This window comes from Diorhabda carinulata, chromosome X (assembly GCF_026250575.1).
Source record: "Diorhabda carinulata isolate Delta chromosome X, icDioCari1.1, whole genome shotgun sequence".
NCBI classification, from domain to species: domain Eukaryota; kingdom Metazoa; phylum Arthropoda; class Insecta; order Coleoptera; family Chrysomelidae; genus Diorhabda; species Diorhabda carinulata.
The window spans coordinates 45,804,351-45,829,257 of NC_079472.1; the positions used below are offsets into that span (position 1 = coordinate 45,804,351).

Sequence of the window (24,907 nt, forward strand, 5' to 3'; positions counted from 1 at the left end):
TGTTTTCGGACCTTCCTCTATTCTATTATAAAATTTCAGCATTTCATATTACGAGTACCTTCTTACCAAATATATTTCGTTTTATAAATATGTCGTTACTTTCTCATTTTCAAATAGTCTTTTTCAACTTGACTAAAGTGTAAAAATACAAAAATTCCCTCATTAAAACAAATTTTTTAAGAATTGTGGGGATACGCACACGGTCGTAGAAAATGTTTAAATGCTTAATAAATATTACAACTATGTAAAAGTAATTGAAAACAGACTATTATTTATTTATAATTTTATAGTACAATGTTAAGTCAGATGATGACTTCCATATAAAATGTTTAACTGTTCTCAGATCCATAGCAGGATCCAGTACCTGTAATAAGAATAATCAAATTAATATTTTACAAACACAATTTTAGTACATGAAATGAATTATCAAATTGAAAGCAAATAACTTTAATGGTAGTAAAGTCCTGTCACATTACAAATAATTGAGACACTTAAAGCATCTCAATAATCATATACAATAGAATCATAATATTCAATTGTCTGAAAATGTTTTTACATGAATTATGTATTTTTCAATCATTTGTAGTTAATTGATGAAAGCATGAGACAAAAACTGGTAATCTCAATACTTTCAGACTCAAAGCTCACAATCTAAGATATTTTATTGATTTCCTATTTTGTTAATCATCATCTTAAAAAATATTATTATTTATAGTTGCTACATATACTAATATTTAATTATGATTTCTGCAAGTAGATTGCACCTTCTAGAGTGAATTCCAAATTATAAATAATTTTGTTTAAAATAAAATGATGGTTTATACAAACCTGTTCATTACATGTTAATTCGATTTGATCTACATTGTAACCATTATTTGATGGAGATGATGTATCAGCATCTCCACATCCGGGAGAACTGGCAGTTCCGTCACCCAATAGTTTTTCTAAAATATGCTCAGCTACTTTTCGACATTGAATAAAATCATTTGCTACAAGCCGATCTGGCTAGAAATAAAAAAAAAGTTGTACACAATATTAATAATCATTTTATATGAACTAGGACAAAATTTCATTCAGGATTCAAAATAATTTCAATAATGTAATATTGGATAATAGAGGACAGGTACCAGCTGATTTCCCTTGCAATTTTGATAATGAAGGTAGAATTTCTTGAAAATTGGTATGAAGGTAGTATTTATAGCCTTCCTCTACATCTTGCTCTGTGCCGAGAGTGCTTTTGCCCTGGGGGTGAAAGCGACCCCTTCTTTGAGATGAAAATTTATTTCATCAAAATAATCTCGTAGTTCGATAGATTGATTAATTCCAAACAACTTTTACTCTTCAAAGTTTTTTCTAAAGTTGGTACTTTTAGAGTTATTAGAGATTGAAACTGCTCATTTTTTATTAAAAAAATGCACATTTTTGCCGTTTTTCATGAATAACTTAAAATTTCTCAGCAAAATAATTAAGAATAAAAATATAGCTACTAAAAAAACGAAGATATTCGTTTTCAAGGATCTCTGTAAACTCAGCTCTTGCTCGTTGAAGGATCACTATTTTTGGGAAACTCCGAAATTGAAAACCTTTAACCTCAAAAACTTGAAATTGATCTTAGATCTTTTTCAAAGCATATAGAAAAACCTTTGAAATGAGCACTGTCAAGAGACTTTTACATAAGAGTTGACTGATTTATAACCAAAATAAGGTTTCTTTCAACTTTATTTATGTGATACATGTGATTCGACCGGTTTTAAATGCTTATTTTAATATAAATAATTGATTAAATTGAACACTGCAATTCCGTAATCTTGAAAAAAAAATTGAACCAAACACTACTGATGTTATGAAAAAATGTTTCAAATGGCTTTTCTTGTCAAAAATTTTGAGCTCTTTTAAATCTGTGTATTATAAAAATTGAAGAAGATACATCAGTTTTCCCTTTTTGAAAACAGGGTTGAAAAAAGTTTTAATTAATATGACATTGAAGTACTTGAAATTCTCTACAAAATCCTTTTTTAAAAAAGTTTCTAACTTGAAAATCGAATGAGTTATTGTCGCTTTTTTATATTTCGGAGCACTGAAAAAAAAAAAAAAAACGTGGAGTGTACAATCGAGCAACAGCTGGTACGAACGAGAAGAGGGAGATGATATTAGTGGTGATGAAATATGATTATTCATAATTGTTTTAAAATGAAAAGCACAGGGTAGATTTTGATAAACAAAATTCCACAGTTTAACGTTTTTTACCGATGGTTCCTGACCTAATAATATTTATCACTTAGCTCTGTACAATGAACTATTTGGAGACAATTCCACAAATCATTTTGCACTAGTAGGTAGTTAACTTTGTTTATAATTGTCGGATTTGTTCAGATCAAAAAGAACTAAGGGAAAGCGGATTGATGTTATAAAATAATGAGGTAGATACTAGTGACAATATATCAGCATTTATATTCATCAACAATTGTTCAATATGAAAGAAACATGATCTGTTGAAAGTCACAAACCATTGATAGTAACAGTCTGCTGCATCAGATTAATTTCTGACAGGTGTGCTAAAATGGGCGTGAAAAATTAGTATAATTTTTTATTATGAACCAGTAACTAGAATATATAGCTGTGAGATAAAGTGAGGAGAAAATGACAAAACAAAAAGACAGCAGCTAACTTTATTATGCTTCTAATTCACTTGGAACAAAAAGCACTCATGGAAAATGAATAGACATTGTAAAATACTAAAAGAGCCAAAAATCGGAGCAGCACTAACCATTAGCAATTACATTAATTTTTTTAAGGATTCATATTGGAATCTGTTTAGTTTGGAGGTACTTTTTCAATTATTGAGTGAAACCACCATCAATATATTACAGCTAAAATGCATTAATGCCGTTTAACTGATGAAATATTGGATTGAAAAGAGATATAAAGTGGTGCTATTTGATCGAAAACTCCTCAAGAACAATGTATTTTTAATATTATTAATTGTACCGAATATAGGAACACTGATGACAAATTCAATGCATTTTCAACATTATTACTACACACTTTCGTTGTGTCATTAGAGTAGATGGTGAAGTGTATGAATAAATTCGTAAATATCCTCAACACACATTTTTAAATAAAGTCTATAATCTAAAACTATCTAGTTTTAATTGTTTATTTGTACAGAAGAAGTTTTTCTGATCTAGTACAGTTCATATTTTCAGCTTACCTTTTTCATGCGATCTTGTTTTAAAAGATGTGAAGGTACACTGGAATGGGGATGAAGATAAAATTGTACTTTTATAAATTTATTTTGAGAATTTTCCTCTATGTTGGATACAACCCAACCAGGTACAGTCTCGTTTAGTAAGGCATTTTCGGTTTCACCAGATGTATCACCTACCAGTACACGATATAGTGTTCGTCCACCAACCTCACTAAAAAATAAAGCAAAAATAGATATTTTTACGGAATAATGCTGACGTATTCTTGGTTTTATAGATGAAATCAATAATGCAGTTTTTGTTTAGACCGTAAAATTGAGTTCAAAACATGAACCAAAGTTTTTTTCCATTTTCTGTAATGTATATTTTTACTCCATGTGTTATAACAAACCTATTTATAATTTTATGACAATATAGAACAAACGTTTTACCTCAAAATAAGAGGAATATGTTTAGGGATACTAAAAAATTTTTGTTTATTTTCTGAATCAACCTCGGCTCCTTTCCAATGTTCGAATAGGGATTGAAGTAGTAGTTTACCATAATTTACTTTTTGATCAAGATCTGGCGAATCTTGGATTCCAACATCTTTTGCGGATACCCAAGCCGAAAAGCAATCCACTTCATCTTGTCCCAAATGTATGGTCAACATCTGAAAAAAAAAGATGAGAAACAACAATAACGAAAACAGATTTTGATTAACAATAATTCACATAAAAACGAAATTAGAATTAACTTTCTTCTTAACTTCAAAATTTGGTTTATGGGGTGTTTTTTATTTAAAGACATTTCACACCAATATGGAAGAATAGCTGATCACATGATTCTTCAAATGTTGTTCCTAGTTTTACATATTAATCATAGTTTACTATCGATACACCAGGAGTGGGCAAATACTTCTAAGCGCAGACTATAAAGCTCCGTCTTGCCAACAACGCAAAGTCGGGAAATTGCATTTAGAAAATGCCAAAATTAGGTCCTTTTTAGGTACTAATTAGGTGTCAAGTTCAAAAATTAGGTACTCTGTAATTTTCACAGTAATGGAATACTCAAAGTGTGGGGTGCTAGGAAAACGTGATGCTAGCAACGCAATGAAAATAATTACAATACATTGATTGTTGAGGTAATAAAATGAGGTGCTGAAAAGTAAATATCGTGAAAGTTCCCAGATAATTAATAAACGAGTTATTTTTTTGTAATATATGTAATATACTATTTATATGTTACAATTACACCTCGGACGGCTTCTACTTTCATAACACCTAACGCAGCCTAACTTAACCCACCACTTTTTCGTTAATGTTATTTCTCCTACGGCTCCTACTTTCATAATACCTTTTTTCCTTACTATTTTCATACAACCATTATATGTTACACCTCGGACGGCTTCTACTTTCATAACACCTCTTTTCAATTCAATATCTCAACAATTAATGTATTGTAATAACCGCAACTTTGAGTATTCCGTTGTTGTAAAAATCACAGAGCACCTAATTTCTTGCTTACTTACATACGAACAATTTGTACCCTGTATTATTATTCTCATATACGTATAGAGTAAGCAAAAGGGCGATATCCGGCCCACGGACAGGCTTTTGCCCTCCCCTGCGCTACACTAACTCTCACAATTAAACGAACTAACATGTTTCAATAACAAAGATATTTATTGACTTGAAGGGTTGGAGGTTAAGCCGTTTTATTTTTGGTTTCAGAAATTCCAACTTACCTAGCTTAACAGATTTCAGAGTAAAGAACTAGTCACCAAAAAATGTATCCTTTCAAAATATAACCATTTCTATAGAACTTTGACATAATAGAAAATATTATCTCCAAATATAGCTAGAAAAATGTCTTTAAATGAGGAACTAATCGAATTGTTCAACGAATTTTTATATTAATTTTTTATTAATATTACAAGTCCAGTTAGGTGAATAAACTATTTATTCTGTTTATAAGAGCAATATGGTATACTATTTCAATTTCACAAAATTAAGAAAAAGGGGTTACGGAACACCTTAATATATTCCTATGTATTTAACCATGTACTATTTATATTAACTCTTCCAGTCTTGGTGGTTAGTGTTACTAAGCATCTATTTCTGATTTTTACAATGAAATCTAGCGCCTAACGATTGAATTATCATTAACGTTCTTGAGTACGCAAGTTGCAAACGATTGACGGTATATTGAATGAATGACATGTCATTTGCGTTGAAGTTTATATTGTGCTAATGGAATTTTTTCGCGAGTTTAACAAAAAAACCTGTGAAACGGGTAAGTAACCTCACATCTAAAAATAATCTTAGTTTTTAGTTTTTACATGCTTACAAGATTTTGAATGTATCTGTTATCTTTTTCGTTTTGTTTTCAGTAAGTTGCGTCATTTGCAAAGTCTAAAAGATAGAGAAATTGCAGATTACTTGTTGGAAGATATTCTTTCAGATAACGAAAATATTTCAGGGGATGAGGATGGCGAAGAAAATAGAGAAGATCAGCCAAATCCCATGGTGTTAGGTGATTCAACTGCAGTTCCAGTAAACTATAATGAAAAGTTTGATTTCGATGATGACCTGCATTTATGTTGGTTAATATCCCGATTTTACATAGCCCAGCTTCGAACATGCAAACTACAATAGCTCCAAAATTAAAGAAGGATTATAGGACGGACATTCTTCTTCTTTTAGTACCGTCTTCTACCTACGGTTGGGGACCATCATTTGATAGACTTCTCTATTTTGCACCGCACGAATTATATTCTAAACTTCTAGTATTTGGAACTATTCACGAAGGTTTCTCATCCAGGATTTTTTCTTTCTATCTAATTATCTCCTACCTGCTATCTTGCCTTCCACGATAAGCATCTAAATACAAACTGTGTATGAAATATAGGCTCTTCTAATTTTGTTCTTATTCTGGTATTCTGGAATGAATAATTCTTAAGAATACCTTCAGGGTGTAAGTTTGCTTTTTTAGGGAGTATTATAAGCGTAGATTTCAACCAGTCGGATGGAATTTGACCGGTATCGTAGATCTTATTAAACAGGTTTAACACGATGTCCATCCAGATCAAGAGTGTTCATTGCATGCCGATCATCAGAAAACACATTTTTTATGTAGGTGTTCCATATCTCCAACTGCTCTTCCTTGTCTATAATGAGCTTGTTGTTTTCGTTTATCAACTTTCCAACCTGTATTTTCCTGTTAGTATACATAGAGAAAGTCTTTGACTCTTTTATTTACTCTAAAGGATGGACATACCCAGTGTTATTGAAAGTGTGGGAATAACAGATGAAATTCTAAACGTAGAGAATGTTAGCCCTCTTTCACTATTGCACCTTTTTTTGGACCAAGCACTTACAAGAAATTTATTGCCTTCAATTTAGTGATGGGTATACAAAAATTGCCAAACTACAGATCAGATATTACTGATCTTCAGCACCACCCAATTTACATGATAGCTGTATTTTAAAGTTCATGAACTTTAACCGATTTCATTTGGCTTTTAAGTAAATGATATTAGTATAATTCCCAATAGAAATGGCCCAGATTATGACAAAATTATTAGGCCTTTACTTGACATTTCTGCAAATAAAGTTTAGACAAGATTACAAGCCATCGGAAAGTGGTGCTATAGATGAAAGCAGAATCAAATTTAAAACAATATATGCCAAAAAAGCCCACTAAGCGAAAGTACAAGATTTGGATGACGTGTAACAGTCAGGTTATTGCCTAAATTTTGATATTTTCATTTGTAAGAAGGAAACTGGTGGTAAAGTTGTGAAAAATTTTTACTTCAACAGTTACCCTTTGCAAGTGAAATTACGTGAGGCTAGTATGTTAGCCTGGGGAACGGTAAATTCTAACAAAAAGTTACTTCCGACGCTAGAGAAGAGAAGCATTCACGAAGGAATCAACATAATTACCGAATAACATAAAAATAGAGATCAGAATTTATTTTGTCAAACTATCATGATCCTAAAAGTTGAGGGCAATAGTACTAGTACTGAAATATTCTGTCCAGAGCTTGTCATAGGCTACAATGCTTTTATGATTTTTGTCGATAAATTTGATCAACTAAAAGGAAGCAACAAGTAAAGGAGTAGTTTTTTTTCTACTTTTTTTATTGTTTTGTTGTCAATGCTTTTTTGATTTATTAGGAACTGCAGTCTTCTTCTCACACTGATCTAAGCACGCTGACTCCAATTTCCAAAGAAGTATATACCCAGTGACTATGGCGCCTACATATGTCAAAAAGAGGCCTGAATCAGCAACTAACAACCGTAGTTCTGCGGCTACTTCAGGCCCTGCAATTATTAAACGTCACAAACCGACTATACTCCAAAAAATTAGTTTAGAATGCAATCGTCATCAACCTGAAAGTATCAATTAAAGAAGATGCTGTAATTATAGCACTAAGGTATCTCCAGTCCGTACTATATAGCAGTGGAATACATGTTTTTCAGATTTTAATAAAAATTATTTTTCCAATAGTTTTACCAGCGGGAATGTTAATGAAACATTATATTAATTTATAACACACATTATAGTTTTATTTGTACCAATAACCATTACCATTACTAACCACCTTATTCCTCGAAAGCCTTAAACCTAGATTTTTCCCCCTAGTTTTTGTGATATTTTGGTACTAAATGATCCTAAAATAAAAGATAAATGCTCTAAGCTTTCGTAACTTGTAAGTGTGACTGAAATAGTAAATTGTTCAAGTTGAAAATGGGATCAGAGTAACTGAGAGGTATGAAGTGTATTAACATGAAAAAGGATAATCAGATTCTACTCAAGAGAGAGAGAGAGAGTGAGAGGATGATGAGATATTGATTAGTATCATATCAGTAAAATATAGCAAGATTAGGGTCTGTATTAAAACGGGCAGAATATATATTATATAGTGTCTTTACAAATTTTTGATCAAATTAGTAAAATTTTCGTTGATTCCAAGGAATGAGATTTACTGATGTGCAGGAATTTAAGCTCGGAATAATGAAAATATGTACTTACCCCTGTTTTTAAATCTATATTAAACCAATTGGGAACGTAAATCATTTTAAAACGATTTTTTTCTTCTTCTTGAAAATTAACTTGACCCAATTCTTCTACTTTACTAGCCTATGAAATGTACATAATGTTAGAAATGAATTAATTTTTTAACGGTATCGTTGTAATGTATTTAACAATAACAATAAATATTACAATTGAATATATTAACAGCAAACATTTTTTGAATTAATCTAATGATAATACACATTACCTCATGATAATATCAAGGAAGTTTGCATTTTACCAAACTTTTTTACCCTTACTACTCTATCAAAACAGTGTAAATTCATAGGACCTAAAATTCTTCCATAGTTATTATATGTTATTAATTTGGTGATAAACAACTGCAGTGTTTCTCGTATGAGTAGGTCTATGTAATTATTACAATTTTTGGTCCTTAGGGATAAATATCAATTCAAAATATTGTTATCAAAAATCAACTAAATCAAATACAAAACTATAGTATTATGAGTGAACTTTGATTTGGATAAAACTCACTACTCAACTACAAATTTATAACTAAAAAAAGGAAAATAAGCACTCTTAACGAAAAAATCCAGATTTTGCAAGTAACTGCAAAAAAGAAAAAATAAAGACGTTTGGTTTTCAGGATTTTATGAGTATTAAAATTTGTTTAATGTTCAATACAGATGTATGTATGGATTATGGGGTATCGTATGCACTATGACCCAAAGGATAAATAGTGTTCCCCTTTCCTGCTGGGATATTAGAGAGCCCAGTGTTTACAGCTGATCCATTAATCCCACTCCTTTTAAAAAGTTTAGAATATTAGATGGCTTTAATTTCCAGAGATCTTCGTCTTCTATTTCAACCGCTACCAGGTGTAGTGCTAGCGTAGTGTAAGTCTAGCATCTTCAGGTATTTGTTGAGGCGACAGTGCCCCAATAGGACTGCTGTTCTTACTTAGATTGATATATTCAGCAGATGTTCTCAGAACATGTTATAGTTTCTCAGAAGAGTATTTGCCTGTCTTGGTTTTGCTTCTTTCTACCTTCTTTTCCAGTGCTTTTTCCATTGTTCTGTAGCTGTTACCACAGACGGATTCGGGTCCCATGAAGGGCTTGTCTGCACTTCCCGTGTCCCGGAATCCATTGTAGGGTAACTTTATTTTTCTTGCCTAGCTCGTTTAATATTTCTAAGCAATCCCAAACTATATTTAGATTAACACATGCTTTTAATAACAGATTAATGAAATAAAAGAGAGTTGTTTTGTTTACAGGATTATGTGAGTATTAAAATTTGTTTAATGTTTATTACATATAATAAATTTACCTTAAGAACGTCATATACTGCAACATTTTCTAGAGTATCTTTTGTTAAAATATGTCTTTTATCATTTAAAATCACTGCTTGCCTGATTGCAGCGCCACCCTGTATTAATGATACTGGAGTTGAGGGCATTCGAAGATCTTCTTTGAAATGTTTATCTGTTGGAAGTTTCCAACACTTAATACTAGAATCGGAAGTAGAAACCTAGAAAAATCAAAATATAGAGCTTCCTTTTAGATCATGTTTTACATTTAGATTGAGTAAATGTAAAACTGTAAACTATAGAATGCTCGCAGACAGTATAATTTTGTGTTGGTCTAGTGGTAATGAACATTGTGGATTAAAAATACACAAAAATGCCCAATTCTCAAAGGACATCATTGCAATAGAATTTTTGATCAAAAACTCAGCAAAACACTGGTATTCTGCTATGGTAATGGCAAATTGTTATCTCTTCAAAGTACTCGTTTTTCAAAGGGCAAAGGACACAAAATTTGAGAAGAAATGTCCCTAAAAATATGTTTTGTTGGCTACAGCAGTGTTCGGCAAAGCGTGTACCGTGTACACTGGTGTAGATGACAAATTTAGCAGTGCCGGCACGCTGATACTGACTTTGATGGCGCCGCCCGGTGACATGGCGGCTGCGCAGCAACGTTAGCCTCAAAAGCTAGTTCGCGCATATTTAGTCTACCTTCTTTGAACCTTTTTTTAATAATAAATTCATTACATATTATATTTAATACTGCTCTTTTGAGACAACAATGAGCTTTGTATAATGTAGCCCGTATTTAAATAATACCGCAATTCGTAACTGAAAATTCTTTTGTGTTACTAAGTCGTATGAAGCCAATGTACTTTGTATTTATTACTGTTCTGTAAAATACATTTTAAATTCATATTGCATTAAGCATGGTTTATTATTTTGAACCATACAAAGGACATTTATAAAGCATTAACATTTTCCTCGTCCAGTGATGGTTTCGCCTGGCGTGTTCTCGTGTCGTCTGTGCTACGATGCCTTCTCATCCAACTTTTGACATGTTTCCATTTTTCAATCTTTGATATTTGGCCCATGATGTTTCATAAACATAAGGCTCGAAACGTGTTTTGTCAAAATTCTTGACCTCAAACCACTGATTATTTGATTCATGAGGCTGAACCATTATTCACATTCTGATGAACTACATGGTATCAATTTCGTGATGTTTAATAAAGGTGTAAGGTCCTTGGGTACTCTTGAGCTATCCTCAGTATAATCTCTAAAGTTTATAATTTTTGTTTTGTTGAGCTTGAACCTTTTTACAGAAATTTGTTAGTAATCTTCTTTTCCATTTCATCCGAAATGTGGTCAATAATTTCTGCTGCCATATTCATCGACCATTAAGCTTTTGCAGTTCTAAAGGATCAAAGTGGTTGGAATAGGGCCTATTTTTCTTGGCTAAATAATAAGCCGTCCTGAAGACAGTTTTTGCTGTCTTAAGGTGTGTAGAATTCATTGAATCACTTATTTTTTCATTTCACTAAGATTTGGCTACTTCAGTTCTGCTGCTTTGTGGCTGTATGATGTTTTATGGTCAAAAATCTTTTTTCTCAGTGACGTTAGTTGAGCAGTTTTAGTTTTTCCATTAAAGGTAACTAAGTACGATCGCCATTCATTAGATATGCTTGACTGTTCTATCTTATAGGTACCTAAATGTGAAACATTTTTATATGTGGTACTGCCAAGTTTCCCACCTTTGCAATCAACCCACATTTCTTGGGTCCAAACAATAGGCCACTTTAAACCGGCAGTAATGGTTACTTCCTCTGTACAAAGACGTCCGTCCAAATTAAGCAAATCATCGGGTTGCGAAATATCATAATCAGGTTCTATTGCCTCGTCATTTGAAGAAGAACAATCAAGTTCTATTTTCCCTTGGATGAAAAATGAGGTTAAAGTTTTTTTTCCTATTAGGTTCCATTATATTGCTTAACCAAACTCAATAGGAAACGAGCCAAAAAAAAAATAGATTCGATTGATAACAAATAAATTAAACGAACACAAGAAAAATATAACGAATAAGGTTGACGCGTGGGTCGGTGACAAGTTATTGAGAAAAGCAAGGAGAGAACTGAGATTAGGTGCGTACTGTGTAGTGTGGAGGGAGGTCATTGGCACCGTGGTAGCACGTGACTGCGCGCGCAATTCTCAATTCGGCCATTTTTATAATGATAGCAGAAATATTCACGATCGCAGCGGTAGTGGAGGGAGAGGATGATCGTTTACATTAGAAATTCTATTTCAATACAGACAGAGTAAGGGGTTTTTTAACTCCTCTAAAAATTATGAATTAGTTTAATTTTTAAATTTATGTAATAGTAATTTTGTCGTTACTGGCCGGAACAAAACATAAAGCATATTTTAAAATATCAAAAAACCAGTGCCGGAACGGCGTTCCGCCACCATGACACCACTGGTATCTAAGTATTTTTCTTACCATTACATATTATTAGATTCACGCGAGCGAACGAGCAAGAGGTTTTTGTTTCATTTCGTGTTTTCGGTTGGCGCGAACGACGAAGTCCTACCACCTCCGCTACCCGTACTCCCATCGAATCAGTACCTGTAAGCGTGTAAGTCACTACGCGCTTTTGTTTCGTTGCTTATTATTGTAAGCGTAAAATAAATATTATAACAAATGTATAAATTAATTAAACGTAGTGTAAATTTTTCAAGTGAAAGTAGTGAAGAAGAATAAGAGTCAACGAAATAAAGCCCAAGTCAACACCCATCAGTAGCCCAAAAAGACAAAACGTATTTTCAACGTTTGAAGGACCAATTGAAGAAGCAGGTAAATCTCACGAGTTCTTCTTCCAAAACCTCAGACAAAACACAAAAAACAAGCTACGTGATCGCTAACATGTTAGTTCAAGCAAAAAAGCCGCACTATCTAATTGAAACTTTAGTTTTACCTGTCTGCAAAAAAAATTTCAAGATAATGATTATCTAAGAAGCAGCTAAAGAAATTGAAAACACACCTGCATCGGCAGAAACTATTTCACGTCGAATAAATGACATTTAACGATATTAAATCGATTGAGAGTAATTGGAGTTTTTGTGCTAAAAGTTGATGAGTCCACTAATATCAGTGGTCACGCACACCTCATCTCAAATGTTAGATACATTGATGGATGTGAATTAAAAGAGGACTTTCTATTTCGTTTATAACTGCCTAACCATACAACTGGTGAAGAATATTTTAATGAACATAATTTGGAATGAGGTAATTGTATAAGTGTTTGCTCAGACGGGGCAGCAGCTATGACAAGAAAGGTTAAAGGCTTTTTAACCAAGTTTGCTGGAAAAAATCCTAATATTGATAAACAGCATTGTTCATTTCACGGGGAAGCGAACAAGGTCTCTGCCAGAGAAAATATTGTGCGTTCTTCAAGAAATTATCAAAATCGTAAATTACATATAGTCGCGACCGCTGAACTCTCATTTTTTCAATGCAGTATGTCAAGAAATGAGGGCAGATCATCAGTCAGCTTTCTCGCGGGAAAGAACTTTCCCGAATTTATGAGTTAAAAAATGAGACTGAGTCGTTTTTGCAGTCATAGGGTTCAGATTAAGCGTATCTGTTTAAAAAAGAAGGATGGCTTTCGAAACTTGCAAAATTTGGCGGATATATTTGCTCACTTAAATGAACTCAATAGCTTTCACGCTAAATTGGAACTATGGATCAGTCTCGCTACCAATGGTAATAATGAAATGTTCCCGAATGTCATGGCAGGAAGCACTGATGGAAATGAAAACGGATCGCACGTTAAAATTAAAGTTTTAAGAAACAGATTTAGAACATTTTTGTCTATGTGTGAAAATGAATATCCTCAGAACGATTGACGATTAAACAAGCTCATGTTTTGCTTTAAATACCTTTTTCACAATTTAAACTTTACGTTTGTTGATTAATAATAAAAATTGTTTCAATGATTAATGAATAAATGTTGATTAATATTATTTAAAAGTACATTATGTTACTATAAGTAGAAGGTTATCATTATTGTTGAGCCCAGATTCTTGCACTGCGTTAGCCGATACTGTGCAAACTGGGCGAAACATAATGGGTATTCTGCTCGGAGTAAGATATAATATTTTTTCTTCGAGCGTAAAAATAATGCAATTTATAATTAGGAAAAAATTGAATACATTGTTTATATCTCAACTATTTATTAATACAAATATGAAAAAAACAGTTATAACTTGCATAAGCATTACTTATTTATTAATTGTAATATTAAAGGTGCAGTTTTGTATACTGCAGTTATTTAAATTTAGGCTACTGCCACCGATTTCGGCTTCGGCATTCACAATCTTGTCATTGGTGTACACGTTATGATTAGTAAGGTGTTTGTCTATATTTATTATGTTAGAAATATTTTCATTTGAAAGGTTTCCTGAATGTAAATCTCTTTTGATTCCGGAACTCATACTTGGTTGATTTTCCGAATGAAGTATTTTTTGTGCAGTTCGTTTCTTGCAGGAAACAGAAACTTTTAAGTACCCTTCAGTAACACTAGTGGATTTCCATCCACCATGTCGTTTTATAGTGGTAATGTCCCCTCTGTTGTTAACTAAAACAGTTGCCGAAGTCCTACGAAGGCAATGTACCTTATATTCATGAGGATTTGTTAATTTCAAAAACACAGCAACGTCTTTTGAAACGTTTGAAATTTTATGTATACCCACTACCACAGATGACATTTACTGTTTTAATAATTAATAAAAAATCGCTGCAGAACCATATAATCCGGACCAAGTGCCGTATACTGTCTGTCGAATAAAAATCGCCAAGTATAATAAACGACCGTTGTTTTTTGTGTATTTACTAAAATTAAATTTCTTATAACTTGGATTTCGCTGTACTTCAAATGATCGAGTTCATCGCATACAGACTCCTGTGACTCCAAATATTAATATAACTTAAAAACGGCACTGAGAATCGAACCGCATACCTCCGAGACTGAACACAAAAGCTCTACCGCTGAGCTATCGTAGTATAAACGTTTTATGTTCGAAATACGTTAATTGTTGTCAATTTAAATATAAATCTTCTAAAGGATAATAAAAAAATAAGAAAGTACCTACCATTATTGCTAAATAAACATTATTCGGTGTATTCTGAAGAAATTTATCAAATTAGTTATTTGTTAATACTTTTAATTTTTACTGGGTATAATTTTCTCCTTGTCGCTTTAAAAATGCAGCTAATTTGGTATAATTTTCCATTTTAATATTATGTTTGATGTTTAATTGAGTTTTAATCATTGAATATTGTGCCCATAGTGTCGAACTTTTAAGTTTTCTTGACAAATACGTAAAATAAGCAAGCATAACATTATCTGTGTACCTTCGTACAATATTTTCTTTGCACCATTTTATAAATTTTTCATAAGCAAAATCATACACTTGTCGTGACTTCGTCGGAATTAGTGTTTCAATAGCTATTTAGCTATTTCGACTAATTCCTAATATGTATATTGAAATTCTTCTTCCTGAGACATTTTTACAATACACTTTTCAAAACTGACAAACATCAAATTAAATGACAGGTCCTGCCTATTACAACGCCCATAATAAGACGTTGCTACCGTTTCTCATTATTTTGTTACTAGTACAATAATGAGCGTTCATTATTTTACTAGTAGAATAGCTTATTTCTACGATCTGTGTTGCATTATACGCTTGAAAAAAAATTTTATTTGTTTATGGTGTACCTTTAAAAATTCACCTTTTCCTAGGTGTACCTTGAATACAAAAAGTATGCGGAGCACTGGCTAGATTGTTTTATAATTCCTCACATATTTGTAATTGTAGTAATTATTGGATGTGTCTAATTTTTTTCTGATAACCCTGGATCCAGGGTTATCAATAGTTCAAAGGAAAAAACAGCGCCATCTAGAACACATTTGGTATATTTCCGACAGTGAAATTAATTGTGGTTTTTGAGTTATGATTTCTTTTTGGTTTATTTTGAATTTTTTCATAATTTGACATTTGATCAAAAAAAAACCGTCATAATATACTAACCATTTACCAATATGAAATTTCAAATGATATCAAAATTATCTCTGATATATGCTCTATTCAATATAAAACCTAAAACAAATGTTACATTTGATTTCAGTCCAAACACCAAATTTTGAATAAACTCAAATTAAATTTTGAAAAATCATAATCCGAAAACTGTAAGGGATTCTAGTGTCAGAAATAGACCAAATGTCCCTGTCAACCCATTTGGTCAGTTTGGCTAACCTTTGAAAAAATATCATATCCTATATAAAGCAAACTACCTTACTAAACTTTTTATCATACTCAATAAACAATTAACGAACAAAAGAAAAATGAGCTCACCCACACTGCCTGATGATCTGCTGTGAAACACATTTTTAAAATTGGAGCATCTTCTATACAAACTGTAATACTGTTTGCGGTATTTTTCAGATCTGTCATTATCACCTACAACAGAAAATAGTATATTATATTATATGCCAGCGCAGCCGAGTGAATGCAAAATTACGAGTAAAAATAGGCACTTTTAGTCCGAATGATATATACTATTTTTTCTCCAGCCAAGTCAAAATTAAAATAAAGTTTGTTTTATTCAAAAATCGTTAATAATTTGGTGATAAATTTGAACACCTATTAATTATAACAGCAATAGCAAGTCGGTAGTTATGGATATCTGATAATGTTGGTAAATATTGACTATCAAGTAGACGTCAGTAGACGTACTATAATTTTTGTAGTAGTTTTTACGCTGCTTTCAAAATGAATCCCGAACACGATGAAAATACAGCTGCGGATATATTGGAAAGTGCCGAAGCAGTACATCTAAATTTTTTGCCACCCAAATCTCGCCAAGTTTATGAACTTGCATATCAGCGATTCATTGATTGGTGTAAAGAAAAAAAATTGCAAAACTATGCGGAGAGTGTTCTTATGGTGTATTTCTCAAATTTAAGGAGGACCGTCAAGCCATCCACTCTTTGGTCACAGTATTCAATGTTGAGATCCACACTGGATATCAAAAATTGTGTTGATATTAGTAAATATTCAAAATTACGAGCATTGTTAAAAAGTCTAGGGTTTTTACAAAGGAGGAGGAAGTGGATCGTTTCCTGGATATGGCACCTGATAATTTATATGTATTTGATGATAAAGGTTGTTCTAGTATTAGGAATTGGAGGGGCTATTCGTTGTGACGAACTAGTTCATTTGAAAATTGATGACATTGAGGATATGGACTCGGTCCTGGACATTCGCTAAGAAGAACATCTGCTACACTTCTTAAAAGAGTCTTAAAAGACATGGAAGTTGGAAATCGAGTACGGTAGCAAAAGGATATATTGAAGAATCACGTATCAACAAAGAGAATACTGCCAGAAAAATATTGCAACCTAATTAAGAAGGTACAAGTACCCGTTCAGATATTTCCTCGAATGTTTCATCAACAGTTACGGAGAATATTTTGAGTTGTTCTAACATTAATGAAAATCTTTTGAATTGTTCGAAAATTGTTAGTGATAATTTCAGTGGTGCTTTGAATTTTGGCAATAATTGTTCCAATTGTACATTCAATATCACTATAAATAACAAATAAATACCTATTTATATAGTTACCCAATTAGTTTGTTTTACTAAGTTTGTAAGAGACATTGTTTTTTCTTCAAATTTCAATTAGAGAGCTCAAATGCAATTACTTTTATTCCTAGGATTACAAGTAGCGTTTTTAATTCTAGGATTAAAAGTGTTTCTAAGCAACGAGCAAATTTTTGTACGGTAAGCGAATTGATAGCTTTTGCACCTGAAAATAGTACAAAAATGTCAACATTTTTTGATGGTTGGAGAAAAACAATAATAATGTTAATAATCTATGTATTAATATTACCTTCTTATCTCGTCCACCTGAAATAACATGACTAAAGCTTTCTGTTGCCAATAATGCCCAAACGGAATCTGTATGAACTAAAATAGTTTGTACACATCTGAAAAAATAAATAATATAGATCAGAGCAATTGTTTGAAAATCTACAATTTGAGATTAGATGAAAGGGAAATAGATATGTAAATAAAATATCCGAATGATGAAATAAAGGTAAATAACAATGGAGGTGCAAACGTTAAAAAAATTTTTTCAATATATTTAAAAAACGATTTTTGGTTATTGGGTAAATGTTTTGGGAGTGGTTATAAGGAGAATTATTTCATGTCACCGCATATCTCATCCCAAACGAGTACAGGTTGGTTTTGGAAGGTTAAGTCATATATATTATCTAGTTTGAATTGTTCGTAAAGTTATTATTAAAATAGAACCTATTACTTAGAAAAGCGTAAGGTAAGTTTTTGAGCGATTAAAAATTAGAAAAAAATGTGATTTAATAATAATTAGAGATATTTAAAAAAATAAGGGTTAAATCACGCTTCAAAGGAGTTTATCATCCCTATTATTAACAGTGGCGGCGTTGGACCACGTGCGGAAGTCGGAGATAACAGGTTTGCAAGGCCTCTTTTATTTCCCAGTAAAAAACATGTAAAATTACCGGACGATGAAGAGATTATTGCTAATAAAATTATGACAAAAATTATGTACAAATAAAACATTACTCAATAAGTTAGGTGGCTAACTAAGAAAAACACATTTTTTTGCCAAAATTCGATTTTATTCATCAATGTAATCTCCGTCAAGAGCAATACAATCATTCCAATGCTTCTCTAACTTCTCGATGCCGTGCTTGTAGATGAATTTGTTTTGTGCTTCAAAATAAGCTTCAATTTCAGCAATTACTTCTTCATTTGAGCTGAATTTCTTACTGGCGAACATTTTTTGAGATTAGCGAATAGCTAGTAGTAACTGTAGACCAGATCTGGACTATAATATATAATTACAATTCGAATTGTAATTCGTTCAATTGAACCATCCACTTGTGAATCAGTGCATTGTCTTGGTGAAGCAGTGGTTTTTTCTTCTACACTTGAGACCTTTTTTACTTGATTTTTGTATTCAAAACGATCCAACAAGTCTATGTAGTATTCGTTATTGATTGTCTCTCTTTTGGAGATAGTCAATGAACAATAATCAATGCGCATACCAAAATACTGAAGCCATAATCTTCCCAGCTGACTGTTACACCTAAGGTTGCTTCAGAGATAGTTCACTGGCTGTAGTCCACGCAGATGTTGATTGTTTTGATTCCGTATTGAAGTGATGGATCCATGTTTCATTTATTATCCCATACCGACGCAAAAAATCTGATTTTTTTCGTGTAAATATGGCCAAACACTGCTCTGAATCATCAACACTTTGATTTTTTTCGACTGTGAGTAAACGCGGCACCCACTTTGAAAAAAGTTTTTTCGTGGTCATGCATAATTGTAAACACACTGTCTTCTAATATCTTAATAGGCTCAGCTATATCACACAATTTCAATTTACAATTAGATATAAAAATTTTGTGGACTTTATTTATGTTTTCTGGAGTAACCACTTCAATTGGACGATCAGAACGTTCACATCATTCAGCAAACCAATAACAAATGGTTTTTTTTTCATGGAGCAGAGTCCGGATAACATTTTAAAGTCATTGCTGAGCTTGTACAGTATTTTTTTCATCAAGAAGCAATGATAATTTAACACACGAAATTATTTTGTATCCATTGTTTTGAAAATAACACAAGTAACTTCAATTAAATGGCTGGCACTTTTTTCTGACTAATCGAAATTTTACCAATACACCGCCATTGAGCGATGTAACCTGGAAATTAAAACAGATGAACCTTTCGGCTTTTAGCCTCTCTGAATTTTATTCAGGATTGTGTAATAGCTAAGATTAACAGCTATTTCAGCTTCAATTGATTGAATGGATAATGCAGATAATATGTCTTAGCTCATTGTGCTTTTCAAGTAGGTCTTAATTAATTTTAACTATGAGACTTTAGTATTTTGAGTTTTTAGAAATGAACTTGAAATTGACCGCGAAAAAGGCCAAGACTGTCATGGCGTCTATAATGACGTCACACACCTCGCGAAACAGATGTATTTGTTTATGACAGTCATTGTGTTTTTTAATAAATAATGAATTCCTCGTATTATAAATATTGTATAGTGCTAACCTCAAAATCAGTTAAGTATTTTCATTCCACAGTGGGTAAATGCGACTCTCTGACTGGTAAATGCTAATTAAATAAGATTTTGTTTGTTCGTCACATAATACTTATATGAGTTTTAACACTGCGAACTTCCAATGAACATATGTAGGTGTTCATTGCAAAAAATTTGTCAAGCATAACGGCGTCAATTTTGGGCAAATTACTGCAGTTTGTCCTTTTTCCATGGCAATTTATATCTGTATTTCAAGATTAAACTAAAAACGAACTTTATTAATTTAACACTAATTGCTGAAACCTCGAAATAACCTGGTCACTTTATACGAAAATGACAGCTACAAAATAGCGTTTCGCGAGGTGTGACGTCACCCTTTTCTGATTGGTGTTTAATGTCACGTGATTAAACGCCTCATTTTGTTGATTTTATTTTCCAAAAATATTATTAATCTTTTATTAGTTTTGTAGACAAATTATTTTTTTATTTACTAATGGAAACAATCGTATTGTTATGGATATAATTTGTTGTTTCATGTTTAGTTAATTGTTTAATGTTTTTCCTGGCTATTTTTTTTCCTTAAATTGACACTTAATTACTTTTCTCCTCAAACAATCGAGACTCAGCATCGCTTTTCCAAATCCTGTATTACGGAATTCTTGAATCCAGCTACAAAATGAACATAAAGAATTAAAAAGCGTTTTGAACCAATTGCCATAGTTTACTTATATTGTTTACATGTAGTAAAATCTCGTACCAGACGTGTATTGCAACGAACTCAAAGTTGAAACTGCATTAAAGACTGCTTCACAGTCGCTTAGAATTTCGGAATCATCAGTTTTATTTTTCAGGTCATTCACACATTTGAGAACATCACTGAATAACAAAATTATAGCTTTTACTGCTACGATTCTACACTCCTATCGTATTTGGGATAGAGGTTTTAATATCAATTTTAATTTAGTTTTTAGAATATCCTAATGCTTACTTGATTTTGAAAACAGCATATAGATTTTATTGATGAAGGTGAAAAATGTTTTGGCTGCCGACCATATTGGCGCCGTTGTCATATCCCTGACATCGACAGTTTTGGCTATCTAGTCCAACACTTTCCAGTTCTTGTAATATTAAATTTGTTAAATACTCTCCCCTTGCTTATGAATAATGGCGTTGTTTGTTTTCCATAGAGTTTTTAGTTAAAACACAAATTTTTCGAGTACGTTTTTCTATACAAATACCTAGATTAGATCAAGTTTTTTGCGAGGCCTCCTCAGGGGCAGGCGGAGCCGTCGACGGTCGCCCACGGCTAGCTCCGCCAATGATTATTAAATAGTATAAAAATGAATACAAAAAGCAGTACCCGTTATTTTAGATATTCCATTGGCTATAGAAATTAATTTATATAGTTATGGACCACATTATATGAAAGAAAATAATTAAAAATTTTACCTTTGGGATCCAAGATTCCACAATTTTATTGATCCATCACTACTACCTGATAAACATTGATTGCCATCTCGTGAGACAACCAAAGCCTTCACATTGTCAGAATGACCTTCAATATAAAAAAAGTTTTTAATAATATCCAGCATAGATCTTTAGATAAATCATATATACACTGTTAAACGTAATTTACCTTCACTATTCTAAAACTTCTCATTTATAATAAAAACAAGAACAGATCATTATTTCAATGGAGGATCATACTTATTATATATTTCTCTACCTTTTAGTCATTCACAGATATAAATGGTACAGGATATTTGATGTTTTGTGAATCTTTTCAATATTTTTTCTTCTATACAAATAAAAAAATAATAGCAACAGAAACAACAAATGTCTGCTAATCTGATTCTGTATGAAAAATACAGGGGAAAGCGCAGATATACCTATGAATTTGGATAAATTAAGGCACATTTTCAAAATTTATATTCTATATTCTATTTACTTTTTATTTTCATGTATAAATTTCACAAATTTATAGCCCATTTGCTGGAGGCCGTTATAAGCAAAAAGGCTGAATTTTTTTACAAGTACTTTGAAGCAGGCTAATTGATATAAGAAATATTAATATAACTTAATTAAATAAAATAATAGATTAATTTAACTTTGTTAAAAAACAGGATCAGTGTTTTGATTTTAAATTTTTTCGGTTTCTTAAATTTTTACTAAAATGTATATATAAGTATATATAACCCTACTTAAACTTGATTTTAATATTTTTTTTAATGTTGAGAAAATGATACACTTTAAGAATACATAAGTATAAGATCATTTGCTATGAGAAATTTTTCAGTACAAATATTTTTTTGAATACAAAAAGGAAATAGCTGTTTTTCTTCTCGATTTGAGACTCGTTCTCTATTATCACTCTATTATAAAATTCGGGTCTGCTATAACCAGCTATGTTCCTCAGTATGTAAAACTTTTGACCCTGACAATTGTAAAAATTTTCCTCAACTCTCAAATGGGTCAAGTAGCGATGAATCTGAGAGTGAAAAATCAGATTCTGATATCAACATTGATGAAGATGTAGATTCTAGATGATTTATATATATTTTCAATAAAATATTATACAATAAGAAGAAATATGTATTGATTTTTTCAAAATAATCAAAATGTTTCTAGAAATTTGTCTTGGATTTGGGAAATTGATAGACCTCTGAGGTTTTTCTTAAATCAATTAGTATACTTTGAAGTACTAGTAAAAAAATAAACTTTTTTGCTTATGACTTATTTTTCTGGTGAAAAATTGCCTTCACCGACTTGGCTATTATTATTTATTTATGAATATCTAACTCAGTTTTTTAAGTCAATAATATATCAACTCTCAATGAATATAAACAGGATGATTCGATTAGGTAGCTGAACTAATAGTGATCAATCTTGTGGATTATAAAGCGTGTGAAGCTTTTGAATACAATATTAGATTATAAAACTTAGATTTGTTGGCCTGATGTCCAATTGGAAGAGTGTTACACAATGTTTTTGATAAAAATGTGCTTATAAACATCACTATATAAGCGGTATTCTAAAATTATAGAAGCATTAGTTTATTGTGTCTTTAGAATGAAAAAGGTAATTAATGTTCATGATTTTAAAATGAACAGAAATGATCCCCATGTGGAATTCATATCAGGAGAGTACAAAAGTAATCCTACATGGAAAAGTCTTGTTTTTTATTAAATGCTATGAGTTTTTATACACATAATGATTCATGGACAAACATATTGTTTACTTACCTTTTAATTTAAACAATTTGGCACATGTTCTAGGATCCCATAGCCTTAAAGCTTTCTCTGTAGATCCACTAACTATGATACTACCTGTTGGATTCATAGCTAAACTGTAGATTGATTCTTTGCTCCCAATCAAACTGGAGGCTGTAACAGTTGAAACATGGTTTAACTAGATGTAAGTTATTTCCAAGTATATTAGATTAATAAAATCAAAGGGTTGCACACACATAGACTACTACAGTAGAGTAGATATTCTTACAAGGTCTTATGAAAATAATTTTTAATAAATTTTACTATAAAATTTAAGTATATACCATTAGCAACTGTATAAATCTTTACAAATGAATTTTAATCAGTTAGGAAAGGTTTTAGATTGCAATTTGAGAAAATAGAGTACATACTCGTAACAGTGTTATTACTAGCTGTAAGAGCCGTTAAAGTATTAATATCCCATAGGTAAATAGATTTATCCAATCCTGCAGAAGCTACTTGTTCTCGATCTTTAGCATATGCCAAAGATTTCACGTAATCTTTGTGGGTTCTAAGGGTTGACATACAGAATCCTTTGTGAGCATTCCATACTTTCACAGTTGTGTCTGAGCTAGCTGATATTACTAGAAACAATGTTTTTAATTAAAATCTAGTTTGGATGTCGCTTTTAAGATATATAAAAAGCTCTCCACTGATACACTACTTATACATTAATACATTCTTGTTGTGAAGTTTGATTTCTTATTTTGATGTTAAACAAATTATTAACTCTTGTATGACAAAATATAATTGAATATTCTTGAATCTGCCCTGATTTATTAATTAAATTATTTACAGTGTTTCCCGCCGCAGCACAGTACAATGTCATTAACCCAATCAGTGTGGTGTTCCATTCCATGAAAATACTTTTCATGTTCAAATACTCTAATTATCGAATCTCTGCCGGCCGAATATAGCCTATCTAATGCTGGATCTAATTGTAAAGCATTCACACCTGATCTGTGTCTTTTTTCTTCAGCTTCACATATTACCATTGAAACCTACAAAATAGTTGTTTTGGAAAAACATATATAACTTACAAAAAGATTTACATACTTGAACCTTTTTTCGAGTATTTTGGTTAGTAGGTTTTAAATTTGCCATGGCAGATCAATTCAGTCCATACATTTTTAAACTAAAATTTGGCTATATTATGAAAAACATTAAAAATTATTTATATACACCAATATCCCTCAGGTTATGTTTTTTTCTGGAAAGCTGACTTTTGTTTGACAATATGAAAACCTTGTCGTTTGTCAACTTAAGATTGGTTGTCAAACAAGAAACATAAATATAAAGGTGCAATTTCATGTTGATGCTCGCGGTGGCTTAGAGCGTCGATTGAAGTTAAGAATTTTGACTGGAGCGTCATCTTAAATCAATGCAGAGTCGAAACTAAACATTCTTAAGCTTTCTAAATCGGGTGTTACATCAAAAAACATCAACCTATATTATCAATTTTTTAGTAATGTTTTGAAAAGTATAATGAACTACGAATTAAATATTTTATAGTAATTTATAAATGGCTGCATTCAGCGGGCGTAGCGCTTAGGCCTAATTTTACAACTGAAGTTTAAACTTCAAACGTCGATTTAAACTAGAGATACCGCTTTTTTCACGTTTTATAGATGGCTTTTACCAGCAAACTTCGGTTTAAACGTTACTGGCGGCCTGGGAGTAGTTTACTTCAGTTTAACTCGGAGTTTAAAAGGAGTATCGGATCCTAACTTTTTCAAATTGCTTATATTTTTACAATATTATACAGGGTTTTAGCAGAATGATTAAAGATTTGCACTTTATATTTGATTATTTTGACATTGATGATGAAGAAATTATCAATATTAATGTCCCGATTGCATGTCAAATTGTCGATAATTTAATTTTCTCGAGTGCGCGAATGCGCACGAGAGGAAATTATGAGACAATTTGACATGCACGAGAGGGC

At 31.8% G+C, this 24,907-nt stretch overlaps 1 protein-coding gene across 2 annotated transcripts; it reads right to left on the bottom strand.

The window, feature by feature from the left end:
- Positions 1-254: 254 nt before the first annotated feature.
- On the bottom strand, positions 255-24,592 carry LOC130900458 (WD repeat-containing protein 48 homolog). 2 transcript variants are annotated; one of them, XR_009060186.1, is made up of 13 exons: positions 24,019-24,214; positions 23,759-23,963; positions 23,334-23,546; positions 22,936-23,076; positions 21,143-21,248; positions 17,483-17,579; positions 15,946-16,050; positions 9,555-9,755; positions 8,223-8,330; positions 3,638-3,858; positions 3,212-3,419; positions 829-1,001; positions 255-364 (listed from the first exon to the last, which is right to left on the bottom strand). XR_009060186.1 is itself a non-coding variant. In XM_057811088.1 (13 exons), the coding sequence occupies exons 1-13, from the start codon at positions 24,064-24,066 to the stop codon at positions 269-271; spliced, it is 1,926 nt and encodes a 641-aa protein (XP_057667071.1). In that variant the 5' UTR covers positions 24,067-24,592; the 3' UTR covers positions 255-268. The 2 variants fall into 2 exon arrangements, 1 of the variants encoding a protein (XP_057667071.1); XM_057811088.1 differs by having other exon boundaries at positions 829-1,005; positions 24,019-24,592.
- Between the last annotated feature and the right edge of the window lie 315 nt (positions 24,593-24,907).

What these genes read in the sequence shown, in the direction of transcription:
- LOC130900458 (XM_057811088.1), bottom strand. Translation starts at nt 24,066, where the DNA reads ATGGCAAATTTAAAACCTACTAACCAAAATACTCGAAAAAAGGTTCAA. An exon ending in CAGTATATGACGTTCTTAAG is followed by an intron (nt 8,331 to 9,554) that starts GTAAATTTATTA and finishes TACATTTCATAG; the next exon opens with GCTAGTAAAGTAGAAGAATT. An exon ending in AATTAACATGTAATGAACAG is followed by an intron (nt 365 to 828) that starts GTTTGTATAAAC and finishes TTCTTATTACAG; the next exon opens with GTACTGGATCCTGCTATGGA.